This window comes from Bufo gargarizans, chromosome 7 (assembly GCF_014858855.1).
Source record: "Bufo gargarizans isolate SCDJY-AF-19 chromosome 7, ASM1485885v1, whole genome shotgun sequence".
In the NCBI taxonomy this organism is placed as follows: domain Eukaryota; kingdom Metazoa; phylum Chordata; class Amphibia; order Anura; family Bufonidae; genus Bufo; species Bufo gargarizans.
Genome location: NC_058086.1, coordinates 20,297,723 through 20,314,196, shown reverse-complemented (window position 1 = coordinate 20,314,196; position 16,474 = coordinate 20,297,723). Strand labels below are relative to the sequence as shown.

Below are 16,474 nucleotides of genomic sequence, written 5' to 3'. Positions count from 1 at the left end.
AGGTTAGGAAGGGGTTGAAATAATCATTTATGAAGGAAGCTGTAATTTTACAATATATTTATTTTGCCTTTTTTTGCTCTTATCTCATGTTCTGGGCTATGGTCACATGACAACGTGCATGTCTGGAGTGTCTATGCAACTAGCTGGGTGGGAGGAGCTATAAACTAGCTGGGTGTTGTTAGGGGCAGAGATATGGGAGTGTCTATGTAAGTAGCTGGGTGGGAGGAGCTATAAACTAGCTGGGTGTTAGGGGCAGTGATAGGGGAGTGTCTATGTAACTGTCACACTTCGGTGTGGGAGGGAAACACCACACCAAGCATAGGAGGGAAGGGAGAAACAGGAAATCAGGTCTGAGAACTAGGGAAGGAAGATGGACACCTCCTAGTGAAAACCCTAACCAAAATTCTGACTGACTACCAGTATAAACAGACCCCAAAGGTAGGTGAGTTTATACGCAGGAATACATAGAGTCCTATCTAGCCTTATAGGACCCTGGTACTAATGGCAGGGATGAGAATACCTGTTCCTCCAAAAGGAAGGATGAACAGGAGTCTACTACAAACAATAGGGAAATGCAACACACAGAACCCAAACAAAATACTAAAAGGGAAAGGAAAGACTTAACTTCAAAGAGGCTATGGAAGCACCAGGAACTCAGCTGAGATCCAACCACAAACAATTCACAAGCACAGAAGCTATAAACCGCACAGTATAGTGGGAGAAGCAACTATAAATACGGAAGGTTAAATGACCACATAATCAAAACCTGGAGGCAAGGGGTGTGGCCATTACCAGAAACAATACAGACACCTATTGATCCACAAGGAAAACCTGGCAGATCAAACCACGTGTTGCCAGTCTCACAGATCTCCTGCCACTCACTGTCTCTGGGACATCCGTATGTCTTGATACATCCTTGACAGTAACTAGCTGGGTAGGAGGAGCTACACACTAGCTGGGTGTTGTTAAGGCAAGTGATAGGGGAGTGTCTATGTAACTAGCCGGTGGGAGGAGCTATAAACAAGCTGGGTGTTAAGGGTAGTGATAGGGGAGTGTCTATGTAACTAGCTGGGTGGGAGGAGCTATAAACTAGCTGGGCATTGTTAGGTGCGGTGCTGGAGCTGTGGCAGAAAAAGGAGAAGTGCATCATGGGTTTGGTTGGCTACAGCAACAGGAAGCGCTACATATGGGATTGAAACCAACCAGAGTGATATGTTTATATGGTGAAAACAGGACGGGTGAGTCCAAATTGAGAAAAAAAAAAGCTTTAGGAAGAAGTACATGTGATAAGCAACTACATGAACAGATCTGTTAAAAAGCATACTAATCCAGTCACCACGTTGCATGATTTAGGTGGCAGAGACTCTTCTGTAGCAGGGATGAGGAGGCTAGGATGTATGCATGTTTCTCCATAGATGATATGTAACCCGTGTGTATACATTGTTGCAAGTAATGAAATTAAATGTGAACATTTTTAATAACCTGAAGAACAAGGGATCAGGCATTCTGATATCCAACACACCCAATTTCCTGTCAAGCTGCTCCCAAACACAGCAGGCTGTTGACAGATCTGATTTGTATCTTAAACTGGGTTCTTATCTGCTTGTCCTATATAGTTTTCCTCTAGCACGGTACAGAAACTGGGGAACTGATTATAGCACTAATCCCATCAATTGTGTCCAGCTCTGGTATAAAGCTGATGTATGTGAATCCAGACTGTATGGGCATACAATACATTCACAGTTTATGCTCACTGTATCATAGTGATATTTACCTGACTAGTCCGGCTGTTTGGCCCCTTGATACAGCTTTATCATACTGTTTCTTAGCAGCTTCCTTTTCCTTAATCACTCCTGAATACGTTACTCCGTCTATTAGCCTGTAAAATAGATTTGGTGCTTAATCGTAAAGCTAGGGCTAATTAGTAACTTTGGCCCACACCAAAGTGAATAGGGTCGTGTTGTGACCTGTGGATTGTCACGATCCAAGATTGGCAAGAAATCCAGCATGGTTGGTCACAATGCAACCCCATTGACTTGCAGTAGTTGCAATGCAGGAAGACAAGGCATACACTTTTTGAACTTGTTGTATAATAATAATAAATCATGCTAACTACTAAAGCAGTGAGAAGAGTTCTCTCGAAAAACATTTGGCCAACTACTATCTTTTTTTTTTTTTTTTTTAAGCTCTGTTTAGATCTGTGCTGGAGGCTCTGCATATTCCATCAAAAGAAAAAGAAAAATGGTGCACCATGCAGCATTATTTTTTTCCAGTAAAAGGATGGACTCCATGAAAGAAACCCGAATATTCAATCAGTCAGTGATCAGGAGTCTGGTCAGGGGCACCAAAAGCCCATCTAGTATAGGCCTTGTCAAAAGGTTACTGATTGAAAATGGGTATATAATTGGGTTAATAGATTAGACAGGTCTGGAAAACCAAGAAGGGTGCAAATGTTTGCAAAAGCCTGGAGAGTTCAGGCTTGAAATGGGCTTGAAGGACATTCCAGGACTGGAAATACTGAAAGAAGGTCGTATATAAAACACTATACGTGAATATTAACTGGCAAAGATGCACAGACCAGAATTATCAAGGGACACCTGAACCAAATAATTTACCTGCAATACAACCCAGAAAGCAACCCCTGGAAGGGTATAAAGATGAGGTTAGTGAGGATTATACCACAGTAGGGTAATGGGAGAAAGTGTGAGGCCCATTCTTGATCCTCAATGAACCATATGCTATGATCCACATCAGAGCCAGGGGCGTAACTACCATAGCGGCAGACCATGTGACTGCTATGGGGCCCAGGGCAAGAGGAGGCCCAGTCTTAGTTATCTTCTCTTCTACTGGAGGTAACTTGGTCAGGACTCTCTTGGAAAAAGGCCCAAGGGTCATTGAAAAGGGTTTAGGCAGAAACCTTTCTGTCCTGTGTGGGACAGGGTCAGCGTTGGGGACGCAATAGGAGGTGACCTGCTCCCTAACTCTGTGGTCCCGGCCAAGGGGTAACCCAACCATCTCCTGGCACCGCACGGCTGGGGGTTTCCCCCACCACCAGCCGTGACAGTGCCAGGAGATGGTCGGGTTACCCCTTGGCCGGGACCACAGAGTTAGGGAGCAGGTCACCTCCTATTGCGTCCCTAACGCTGACCCTGTCTCCTGTCAGTGAGCCGACCTTGGTGGTAGGAGGGCTCATACGCCGGAACCTAAAAGTCCCTGCAAGCCCTCAAGTCGGCCCTGAACTAGGGGACAGAGTAAGACGACCTGCTCCTCCTAGACACGGAGGAGCAGGAGTCTCAACGGCCAAGCAACACAGGGGATACAAAAACAGCTATGGCAGTGGCAGTCAAATGGAACCAACTCATCACTCACCTGCCACAGACAACACAACCAGGAACCCATGTGCAGGTGCTGTAAGTACAAGACAACAACGGACACAGCACACACCAGACATCACACAGGAACCCTGGACCATAGGCTGCAATAACCCAATCCCATACACACCTAGATAACACCGTGAAACATAGTCTTTACTAACAAAGGTTTTAAACTTATGACCGGAAGGGTGGCCCTTACAAGAAGGATGGAATCCACAGGAGGCTGCTTCAGCCAAGCATGACTGAAAGCAACCTACTGAGCTGTGCTCCAGACACAGGCTTTATAGGGCAAAGTGGCCACACCCACCGGTCAACCACACCCAGTGACACAACACACACACTGGGAAGGAAGTTAACCCTTCCTACACCACAGAAGGGAAAACACACATACAGGGGAAGTGATCAACCTGATCACCCTGTGAAGGGACGATGTCCGTGCGCACCAAACAACAACAAGTGCACACCAGACATACAAACAAAGTGCATCCACACACGCACACAACTCCCTGGGAACCGCACACATAGTTGTTGTTCGCGGCAACCGCACTGAGGCCAACTACAATATGCCTCAGCTGCGGTTGAAACAACAACCACAACCGCGGGCAACTGTATGCGGCTCCCAAGGAGTCACGACCATAACCGTGGCCGTGACACATTGCTTATGCATTGCAGAAACATTCCCGACACCCGATCTTTGACAGGGAGCTGCCGTCCACGCAATTAACCCCTCAGGTTCTGCGGATGGCAGCGCCCTGTCAGGGGTGCGTCCCCATCACCATGGGAACACCTGGGGTTTAGAATATACCATCGGATCGGAGTTTTCTCTAATCCAATGGTATATTTTAACTTCAAGCGTCCCCATCACCATGGGAACGCCTCTGTATTAGAATAAAATAACCCGAACACCGAACCAGGACTTCATTGAAAAAGTCTGGGTTCGCGTCCGTGTACCAAAAAACTTAAAGTTCGGTACGATTTGTTGGAATTGTAGCTCTAAGGAATTCATAGAGTAGTGGACAAACTCTTGTCTCATTACAAATAGATGCAACCTGTGCACCCAAAATCTTACAAAACCAAGTAGAGCCAGCAGCAGTAAGAGGTCTGGGAAAACTTGGTGACAAATTTTATTTTATATTGCCAGAAATATTGGCTGCCATCTAGTTCACAAAGAAGCAGCTATTAATAGAGAATTTTCAATAAACCTATAGGGGATGAAAGCTCAAGGTCTTATGTTTACAGGTTATTTTTCATTTTTTTTTCTTTTTTAGGGCTTTTTCATATTTGACACATTTTTTCCCTCCATTAAAAATCTGGTTAGTTGGATCATGGACATACTCCTGCTGGTGATCACTGCTACACAATAAAGTTACAAAATGGGAATAATGTGCAAGTGATAGTCATAGAACAGTGGAAACAAATACAGTGATGTCACAGACCAGGGATAACAGACACAGTGATGTCATATAACAAGGGTATAAAACACAGTGACGTCGCAGAAAGGGAATAACACACAATGATGTCACAGAACAGGTGAAACAAATACAGTGATGTCACAGACCAGGGATAACAGACACAGTTATGTCATATAACAAGGGTATAAAACACAGTGACGTCGCAGAAAGGGAATAACACACAATGATGTCACAGAACAGGTGAAACAAATACAGTGATGTCACAGACCAGGGATAACAGACACAGTTATGTCATATAACAAGGGTATAAAACACAGTGATGTCGCAGAACTGGGATAGCAGACACAGTGATGTCATATAACAGAGGTATTAAACACAGTGACGTCACAGAACAGGAATAACAAACACAATGATGTCACAGAACAGGGGAGTCAAATACAGTGATAACAAAGTGATGTCACAGATATAAAGGCAACGATGTAACAGCACAAAAAATAAGCATGATAAGGATAATGTACAGTGAACTTGCAGCACGGACAGAATAAACCCTGATGTTCTCATATGTGGTGACTTCAGGCCCTAAGGCACATTTGTAGCCTCTGCTCTTTCCCTTTAGTTGTGACCCTATCTCCGTGTACCAGTGTGTGTTACAAGCTACTGTATAAATGTAAACCTGCAACAACTACACATATACATTTGTAGTACTTACATGCTGAAATTAGTGATAAAAGCAGTTTTTGGTAGATCCACATCAAATATGGCTTCTTTTGATATATTGGCACGATTAACAGCTCTGCTTGTGATGACATTATGGGCAAAGCGAGATGTCACCTGACTGTTGATGTCTATCCTGTAGAACTCTATGTCCTTTACTGGCTGAATGGAACAACAATACAGTGGATTATTATAACATGAAAAAGTAACTTAAAGGATAACTGTCACATTTAGAACCTAATTTCAATTTTCATATATGTAGTTACTAATAACATGATATTCCTGAATCAGTTACTATTATACTGACTTACTCCATATTTAATAAGATTCAGCCCTTAGCAACCAGTCTGTATAAAACTGCAATTTCACTATTCAGTTAAGATGGCCGCCACTGCCCTCACCCTGAGGCTAATCCCACCTGCCCTCACTAGCCAGTAACAATAGCCCCACAATAGTGTCAGTAACCTCCTGCAGCACAAAGGGGTCCTCTTACCACATGTTACTTTCATTTATACACTGAGCAGACGGCAGATCTCCCTTCCCTGCTCTGCGCTGCTTCCACTCTGTATTCTCCAGCTCTGCTGAGTGAGGGAGCGTCTGCCAAGCGCAGGGACAAGGAGAAGTGCACACAGCCCAGGCACTGTTATCAGCTGCTGGGGAGGACCTGGCTCTAATCATTTACTTACAGTCCCTGGCTGTCAGTAATGTGACCTTGCACGCAGCGTCCTCCGTCCTTCAACAGATACACGGACCATGCCTAGTAACCCTATTTTAAGCACAGGTAAAAGTAGGCAGTACAGGGAACAAAAATGTGGAATTAAGGGGTAATTGAATACACAGTGAAAAGTTGAAATAGGGCCACCAAGGAGATATTAATCACCACAATCCAATACTCCCCCAAAAAAATATACGACAGTTATCCTTTAATTAATAGTCTTCAGGCTATTTGAAGGACACATTTGTTAACATTGAGTGCAGCATCTATCAAAGTCCCCTAGATCTGCCACAGACAGCTGCCCGAGGCATGGTCTAATAGATTGCCTTTCAGTGATACACTGACAGGCAATAATGCTGTGGAATCCTAAAAAAAAAAAATCACATAAACTGTGCCATTTGGCTACCACAGGTGGATGTAGCCTGCGACTCGTGGCCTGTCGTGCCTTTTGTTTTTACCTTTAGGACCCTTTACCTGTATTTCTATAGGAGTCACCTAACAACATTAAGGGGTTATCCAACACTAAACTTTTTAATAGACCTCTTCAGAGTGGCTGGACTGGACCCCTGACGGGGTTTATACTAAACTGGATTCTAGATGCATCACTCCATGGCCACTTCCTCAGGTCCTGGGTGTCTGGGAACCAACATCCTGTTGATTGGCATCCCATTGGACGTACTGCATGGGTGACAGGTCACCACAATGGCAAGTGATTGATTGCAGTGGCCACGTGACGTTGGTCAACAGGATGTTGATTCCCAGACACCCAGGACTTACAGTGGTGGACGTGGAGCGGTGCACTAAGAATCCAGCCGCAGCCCAGACCAGGTAAGTATGAACCCCACTGCGGTCAAGCCACGCTGAAGAGGTCTGTTAAAAAAAAGTTTTGCATTGGATAATCCCTTTAAGGCCAGGATTATATCCAAACCTTTTGGGTGCTGTCACACATAATAGGCACGGCATGACCGAGCGATTCAGCTCAAAGTCACATGACTACACACATAATTAATGAAAGAGGTGGTAACTCCTTGCAGTAGGTTAATGTCTGCATGACTTGCTGAAGTATCATACAGATATTAACAAACTGTATGAAGTTACCACTTCTGTCATTAGTTTGCCTGTTGGGCCATGCTTCTTTGGGATGTATCCTGTGCCACCAGCTACAGATGTAGTCCAAGGCAGTAAATTCAGTTGTCTGCAATCTTGAACACTGCAATAAAATTATTCAGCAGCGCAAAAAAAATGTCTAGGAATCCATTCAAGGCATTGTTATAGGTGATTCTGAACACAAATTGTCCCTGTTTGCTGATGATCTTCTTATATATCTAACCTCTCCCAGAGTCGGTCTTCCTTTAGTTTTGAAAGAATTTAAAATATTTGGCCGTCTCAGTAACTTCAAGGTAAACACTCATAAATTGGAAATTCTAAACATTACTCTTCCCATTAGACTAACTACTTATCTAATGGACTCCTTCCAGTTCAGTTGGGCATCACAATACGTCAAATACTTGGGAATTAACTTACCTGCCAATACTGATCATGTCTTTAAAAGTAATTTTCCTCCGTTGATAAAAACTATCGATTCCAGTCTCCATAAATGGGAGTCCCTACAGTTATCTTGGTTTGGTAGAATCAATACCCTAAAAATGGATATTCATCCTAGACTCTAGTATCTATTTCAAACACTTCCATGTCAGATTCCCATCTAATTTTTTACCCGCCTTAGAAAAGTCACCACACGATTTGTTTGTAAGGGCATGAGACCAAGACTTAGTTATGCTGACATGCTCTAAGTCCTCAGGGGAAGCAGGCCTTCCAAATTTCCTTACTTACTACAAGGCATCTATCACAAACTGCGTCCTTGATCTAGTTCATAACTCTACCTCGAAGCTTTGGGTGGAAATTGAAACAGATATGTCTCCTTATTTAGTACCTGGACTCTTTTGGCTCCCGGCAGATACGCGTAGCCAGATCCCACATTTACATTTATCTCCTTTACTGTCATCTTTAGCTTCACTATGGGATAGATTTGCTCCTAAGCTAAAATTGGTCTCAAGGCCGGGACCTCTCACAGTTTAGAATTGGCATCCATCACTTTCTGACTCCCTTAAAAATCTGCCGAGCTTTGCAACATCAGCTGTGCACTCGATTACTGTCAAAAATCTCCAAGGTGATAAGGGCTTGCTTCCCCTGAATGATTTGTCTCACATGCTTTCAAATACGCCAGGTAGATGTTTTTTTATTTATTTTCAGTTAAGAAATTTCATATGGTCCTTGACACCTGGGTCTCAGCCTAATACACGACTGACCCCATTTGAGAACTTACGTGTCTCTGAGTCAGCTCCAGGTCATGCGGTCTCCTTGATTTATAGTATGATTAATGATGGAGAGATTGAGGATAAAACTCATGGGATACATTCCCAGGGAATAAAATTGGTTAGGGCATGGGAGGAAGAGTTGGGAGTTACTATTTCCCCAGATCAATGGAAAATATATTTATTATTCACACATAAGTCTTCCATTTTAATTGGCCTCCAAGAGCTTAATTGCAAAATCTGGACCAGGTGATATAGGACTCCGGTAAAACTACATAAATTCTATCCATCGGTACCAGATATCTGCTGGCATTGCCAAATGGATATAGGCACAATGGCTCATATATGGTCCGACTGCCCTGGAGTAGCCCCTTTGTGGAAAAATGTTTTCTCTCTATATAACCATCTTTACTGGACTACTATATCACTGTCTCCTCTGATAGCATTGCTCTCTATTTTTCCAGGGTGAATAAAACATGTTAAGAAGGGTATCTTAAGATTTTTTGTACTTGCAATGAGGCAGATTATTTCCCATAGGTGGAAGTCAACAGAGAGTCTGCAGAGGATTACTTGGGCAACTGCTCTGGATGCCCTGGCGCGACTAGAAGAGTTAAGTGCTGACTCAAGTTTATCCGGCCCGGTCCATACAGTAACTTGGGAGTCTTGGCTGCAGTTCCGTTCCTCCCCGCGCTTCTCAGCTTGGTTGAGAGATGGCTCTCTTTCCTGACCTTTAAGTTCTCTTGATGCTATCAGTTTAGATATGGTATATCTTGTTTCCATGCATTCTCCCGATATCCGTGTTCCTTACCTAATGTCTCTGTCTTGTCTCCCCTTCTATCCTCCTTCTTGTTTCCTTACTCCTACATTTTTGTTATTTGTATATTTTTTTTGTTCTCCTTATTATACTCATATTCTCAAATGTTTCATAAGTGGATACTAATCAACATTACTAGTGTCTTTGGATATATTACATCTTTCATGTGTTTCACAATTGCCTCCTACAATGCTTGGTAATTATTATTGCTAATCTGCTTGGATAAATCAATAAAAACTGATTGAACCATAAAAAAAGTCTAGGGGAGATGTATAAAGGAGGACATTTCTTATACCAAAGCAAACCCCACTGGTATACAATGCACTAGAAATATTAAGAGGTAATCATTGTGGAGCATCGTTGGGAGCTCCATGTGACAGGAAAGTAAATTTACATCAGCAAGGGGCCTGGTCTTATGTGCGCCAGTTTTCTGGTGCACATGTTAAATGAGTTAGACGACGGAAGGCCCGCCCATGCCCTGATACTTTTTGTAAAAGAGGCGAAGGAGGTGGAAAAGGGTAAAAGTCACAATTTTAGTGGAACACAGAAATTGCAGCAAAAATTTTGACTTTTGTCTATAGACATACAAATTTGACCCCCCCCCCCCCCCCCCCCCCGTCTGCCAAGCGTAGCGCTGACCTTAGGCTACATGTAATGTGTCAGTCCCAGTACTTACCCTATCAGTGCTTCTTTTCTAAAGAAAAAATAGAAGAAGAAAATTACATATAAAACATATAGAAAATATGTTGCATATCATACTATACATCAGTCGAATGATTTCAAACAACAATGTGAAAATAATATTAATTTAACCTGGTTGTAACTTATTTTAGTTTTATGATGTCTTCTTCTTTCTATGTGCCTTTCACTTTAAATTTCTAGCACTATTGTACTATATATTGAATATTGCATAGTAAAGATTATATGGCAAACCAGAGCAGGATCCCATCTGGCCTGATGGTGTTTATGTCTTGCAGCGTTAACATGACATCTTGACACATGTCCGTGGCAGCCAATCACAGGCTACATTGTTGACGTGTCAGTCCTACTAATATCACCATTGTGCCCTATGACTGGCTGCCACATCCAAGTGTCAATATGATACATCAGTGCTGCAGCAGCAAAAAGAAGAGGTTGGAAACGGTCATTGCAGGAGAGATGGTGATTTAAAAGATAAGTTACTGCTTTTCTGTATTTTAAACCTACTATACTGTAGTTCATTTAAAGGGATATTCCCATTCCATAATGTTACAGCATATTACTAGAGTATGCCATAACATTATGATTGGTGGTGCCAATTGAACTGAAACACTGTTCTATATCATTAGAGGGGTTGTCCCACGAAAATATTCTACAGTTTTCAAACCAGCACCTGTATCTGAATACTTTTGTAATTGCATGTAATTAGAAATTTAGCATAGACATTGAGTTATTCAATCAAATGTATCTGCATAGCGCCACCTGCAGTTAGTTTTTTTCCTATTTCTTTGACCTGCTCACTGAGAAGGCCGCACATGCTCAGTTTCATCCTTCAACTGCCTCCTGAGCTGTGATAGGGGGAGCATGGACACGCCCCCTGAGCTGTGATAGGGAGAGCATGGACACCACCATGGTTAACCATTTCAGATATTCATCAGGAGTCTAAGAGGACATAGCTCAAGAATAGGAGCAGGCAGACAAAATAAAGAGAGCCATGCCATAATATGTTGACAGGTCATATTTAATGGGATTTTTCTACTATACTAAGTGATGGTTTATTGCAAAGATTCCAACTGCTGGGATCACAAGTGATCCTTAGAATGAAGGGGCCACGTCACTATCTTAATGCTGTGTCTCCTTTACTTATTTTCCATTCCCAAGCATCCCTTTCCTTCACTGACTGAATGGCATAGCATAGGTGAATACAAATGTTACTATAGTATGAAAAATTAATATAATAGTCTAGAGGCTTTAGCTATAGACTTGTAAAGTGTTTAACCCTTTGGATGAAGTCCTGGGTTCAAATCAGACCAAGGACACCATCTGCATGGAGTTCTCTAGTTTCCTCCCACACTTCAAAAACACATTGAAATATTCAGTGAAAATGACCCTAGTGTGTGTGCAGAGATATACATATGCACACAATAGATATGATAATCATTTTACTGACCTGAATGCCTCTTAGTCCTTCAATCAGAAAATCACCATTTATCGGAGACAGGACATAAAAGAGTAGTGTAAAAACCAGCAGGAGTTGATCCATTTTGAAAATTCGCACCACCCGTCTATCACCTGAGTATTACAGACAATGCTAAGGACCACGAATGTCATTCACAAACCTATTTCTTCTAACTGCATTGCAGTGGCGACATACCATATGCACATCCTGGGTAGTTGTACAAGACGCGGTCAATGAGTGGGGCTTTTTAACCTTAAAATAAGCAGCAGTGTGGAAGTGTGAGAGATGGGTTTTGTTCCTCTATGTGTATGTGGTGTGAACATTCTGTGGTGCACATTTTTGTGTAGTACTGATTTTTGTCCACTAGATGGCCGCAAACCAGATGTTTGAGACGTGTGTGCATTCTTTGTTTTAAGGTCGAGGGGGAAGGGGGGAGTTAGGTTGCAGTTTTCAAATCTACCTATGAACTCAGAGTTGAAGTTGCTGAAACCACTCCTATCAGGTTAAGGAGCCAATAGTCTCTTCTTAAGGAACACCCCTTTTGGGATGTCATGTCTGCTATTTAAATCAATGTAATGTGAATAAAGCTCTTGTCACGGCATTTGGTTTGCGCTGTGACACTGTTGCCACACTTGCGGTTGCCCGCGCCAACGTGTTGCTGTGAGAGCATGTGGTGGCAGTGTCTCTGCCTTCTGGGTGATTGCCGTGACATGGTTGCTACGCATGCTGTTGCCGGTGGTAACGTGTGGTTTGGTATGCCTGTGTGTGCACTTCCCCATTAAGTGGCTTTCTTCCTCTGTCTTGTGTTGGAAGGGTTAACTCCCTTCCTAGTGTTTTGTGAACACTGGGTTTATGTGTGTGTGGGTGTGGCTGCTTGGGCTATTTAGCCTCTGCTGGATGCCTAAAGCTCAGTGTTCCTCCAGCCTTGGTGTATGCTGGTGGTTCACTGTTCCTGGCTTTTACCTTCTGTCCAGTGAGGGCCACCCTTGTGGTCATTGATGTTATTATGGTGTCTCTTTCCCTTCCTATCTTTTGGTTTGTGTGGGTTATGTTCAGGGTTTTGTATGTCTTGTTTGGTGTCCAGCATGTTTGTTAGACATTCCCCTGTCTCACGTTTATTGCAGCTATGGCTGTCCTGGGTTCCTGTGTTGTAGTTTGTGCTGTGTCCTTTAATGTTGGTGTGGACAGCAGCACTTGTGCATGGGTTCCAGTCAGTGTGTCTGTGGCAGGTAAGTGTGTTATGGGTTTCGCTTACCTGCCATCCCCATATGCTGTATGTGTTCCCCTCTCCTTGCAGCCTGGCCTCAGATAGAGACTCCTGTTCCTCCATTACTGGGATGAACAGGTCGTCTCTCCCCTGCTCCTTGGTGAGGGATTACCAGGGCGACTCAGGGTCTCTAGGAATCCAGTGTATGAGCTGTCCTACCATCGGGGTCCGCTCATACGGTGAGAAGTCAGGGAGAGGATTAGGGACGCTGTAGGAGGTGACCTGCTTCCGTATTTCTCCTTTTGGCCAGGCTAATCCCCTTTTACCCTTTGACACCGCACGGTAGGGGGTTTCCCCCCACTCCCCACCGTGACAGCTCTCTCTTCTACCATGGCTCAGGGGGGATGAGAAGATGCTTTCATGAAACCACCTAGTGTGTCTGGTCTCATTATGAAAGCAGCATAGCACGTGCATACTTATACTTCTAATTGATTTGGCACCACACAAACAAGATGAGAAGCGCATGAATTGCGCTGACAGAAGGGTGGGTTAGCAATGTTTCCTCTCACAGCAGTAAGGCCTCTCTGTCATAAACTTTGGGTTGTAAATGTGTTTTCTTGGCTGTAGAAGTCTCAGATGTGGGTTCTCTGATCTTGGGCGTAGCTCGGACGCGCTTGCATATATAGGTCTTCACTGTTGCTCAGGCAGAACTAGACTCACTAACTAATCAGGGGGCTTACCTAGGTCCATCTACTGGCAACATAACTCAATCAGTCTAGAAGGTCACCATCAATTGTTCATACAATGCCTTTAGGTACACAAACCTGGTAAGTCACAATATTTAACTTAGCAATGTGACATTGTAGCAATTAACCCTCTGCAGTAAACCTGTTCTGGGATACTGAAGTGCCTTATCCTGATCTGTTTGAAATTAAGAGGCTCATACACAGTTTTTGTACTCAGACCTTCTGCTGACCTCTTTGTTTTCCTGAACAATGACTTCCAGGATTTCTGATACTTAGCAGTATGCATTCTTTCCTCTATCAACTTACCGACATGTGACCCTAAAGCATTGCACAAACAACTCCATGGTTATTTCCTGAAGGCAAGGTAATATTTTCTTGGCATCCTTATCTTTTTTTCTACAAGCATGCTTTGGTGATTATAGCCAAAGAGTTTAAAGGGGTTGTCCAGTTTAAGGAGGAAACTAGATAACGCTCTGCACCAGCCTGGAATAAAGAACTGGTAAATACTTTGGTGTATCCTCTACTGCTGCTCTGGTTCTCCCATCGGGGCTACATTTACCCAACTACAGCAGTGAGGTCATGTCAGCAACACGTAACCACTGCAGCCAATCCCTGTCACGTTGATGCACCCCTGATTTCAGTGATTGGCTGCAGTGGTCCCATGTTGTCGACGTGACATCACTGCTGCAGTCATGTAAATAGAGCCTGGCTGGGAGAACCAGAGCTGGATCTGCCAAGTAGGTACTTACAGTACCAGTTCTTTATTTCAGGCTGATCCCGAGGGTTGTCAGATTTCCTCCTGAAATCAGACAATCCCTTTAATCAAGCGGATTCCAAAATTGCTCTAGCCTAATTTACTGTTGTCACTCCTGCATGTAGGTCATGCTTATCAAAGCAATGGTGGACTGGAGATGCATTATCATTGCAATTAATAGAAATTGTTGACGGGCTAACCGCTTGAAATTAAATTAAATAACATCAAAAAGTTACAAAATCTGTAAAAAATGCAAGTGTTTCTTTCAATTCTAAATATATTTTTTATAAACAGAATAATTAAAGCAAATTTGGTTTACTTCTTCACTCTGTTAGATTTGCTAAGGGTAAACAGGAAATACATGATACTTTTATACATAGGATATCCTCAACTGTTGAGGAGATTGTATTGTGGAACCGATATGATTTATTTTGTGATCCTGTATGATCATCATGTACCATTACTCTCTGATGGTTTTAAGGGAATAGGTCGCTGTTGAACCAGGTACAATACCTTGTAGGACTAGTATGTAAGGATACAAGCTAGAGAAAAAGTACTTCTACATATGCAAATGAGCAGTTAAGTGCACTGAGGGCGGGACCAAACCATTGCTCCTCCTGCTTGCTGTCAGATCATGCTCTGCTTCGAGATTTTCAGGACCAGGTGAGATGATTATTGAGGAACTTGGCCCTTTCAATCAAGCAGGAGAGAGAGACTGGCAAGCAGCAGTAGGATCAAGGGTGCACAGAGCGGCTTGGGTCCGCCCTCAGTGCACTTAACTGCTCATTTGCATATGGATTAAAAGTACTGTTTCTCCAGAATGAAGCAAGTGAAAAGAATCATTACATTCAGCTAAGCTAGCGCTACATGGTATTGTGTCTGGTTTAGGCTACATGCACACAAACGTTGTTTGTTTCCGTGTCTGTTCAGGTTTTTTTGCAGATAGGTTGCGGACCCATTTATTTCAATGGGTCCGCAAAAAATGCAGAAAGCACACCGTGTGCTTTGCGCATGAGTATGTCCATTCCGTAGCCCCGCAAAAAAAAAAATATATAACATGTCCTGTTCTTGTCCGTTTTAGGTATTGTTACAATGGATCCGCCAAAAAAACAGATGGCATATGGATGTCATCCGTCTTTTTTTTTGCGGATCCGCATACAGTCGTGTGCATGTAGCCTTAACAGTGATTTTCCTGCAGCTGGTTTATAACAAAAACAAAAAGCACATTTCAGATAAATAAATGTCAAATACAAGTGAAAGTGAAAGGAACTTTTACAAAATATAGAACAAGACATATTTCCTTTCTGCAATGTAGTCCGGATTTAGCAGCATTCGAGAGATTTAGAAAGGAATGCTGGGCCGTCCTATATAAATAACGATGACCATGTCAATGCTTTACTGTCCAGGCGGCTGTATTATTGTGAGTTATTGTTCTTTTGTTGTTTTAGCAATACAGTGTCTGGTGTCTACTCCAGGGAAAACTACCTGTCAGTGTCAGTGACTGTGCTATGTGGATCGCCTGGCTTGTTGCTGGGTTTGGAAGTTTCTGTTCCATCCTCGTCATAATATAACCTGCTTGACATTGATGTGTGCTGTGGAGTGGGGATTGTGTGCTAGACAAGCAGTTCTGAATGTAAATGCTTTGCAGAACTTCCTAAACTATTGCAGACAGAAGTGTTACCACAAAAATAGTATCTGAAGCGTAAAACATAGTAAAATAACCAATGATAATAGTAGAATATCTGTAACAATACTCACTGCGATGGAACATGTATTAAAGATGGAGATGAGGATATCCGTCCTTCCAGTCTCTTTTGTAAACTGTCCCACCCACAGCACTCCCTGGAGTCAGAAGGTCCTACTCATGTCTGTTATTGCAGGGATCGCATGTATTGGATACTTTACTTTTGCATGAGAAAATTCTTTCTACCTTCCCCAAATTCCTGAATTTTAAGGAGGAGTCTTTTAAAGAGGTTTTAAATGATATTTTTGGAAGTGTTATCATAAGGGTAAATTAAAATTAGTGCTAGTCCATTTACCAACTATCATGTAGAAGTACAAGGGCTGGAGGGGGGCATTTTGAAAGTACCACCTCAGGCACCAAAAAGGTTTGTTTCCTCTACCTTAGGGCTCATGTACACGAGCGTTGCCCGGCCATGCCCGTATTGCAGCCTGAATCCTGCCGTTTGTGCACCCCATCACGGATGCGGACCCATTCACTTGAATGGGTCCGCAATCCGTAAGGTGCAGTGCAGAACGGAGGCA

General features: G+C 43.0%; 1 protein-coding gene across 2 annotated transcripts in view; it reads right to left on the bottom strand.

Moving 5' to 3' along the window:
• The window catches only part of LOC122943571 (inter-alpha-trypsin inhibitor heavy chain H3-like), an 82,222-nt gene extending 66,153 nt beyond the window's left edge, over nt 1-16,069 (bottom strand). For both annotated transcript variants that reach the window (XM_044301414.1, XM_044301415.1), the window contains exons 1-5: nt 15,968-16,069; nt 11,494-11,615; nt 10,021-10,038; nt 5,496-5,662; nt 1,775-1,879 (exon numbers count right to left, since the gene is read on the bottom strand). In XM_044301414.1, the coding sequence (XP_044157349.1) occupies nt 1,775-1,879; nt 5,496-5,662; nt 10,021-10,038; nt 11,494-11,615; nt 15,968-15,980 (425 nt within the window). In that variant the 5' untranslated portion in view covers nt 15,981-16,069. The remainder of the gene's footprint in view (nt 1-1,774; nt 1,880-5,495; nt 5,663-10,020; nt 10,039-11,493; nt 11,616-15,967) is intronic.
• Between the last annotated feature and the right edge of the window lie 405 nt (nt 16,070-16,474).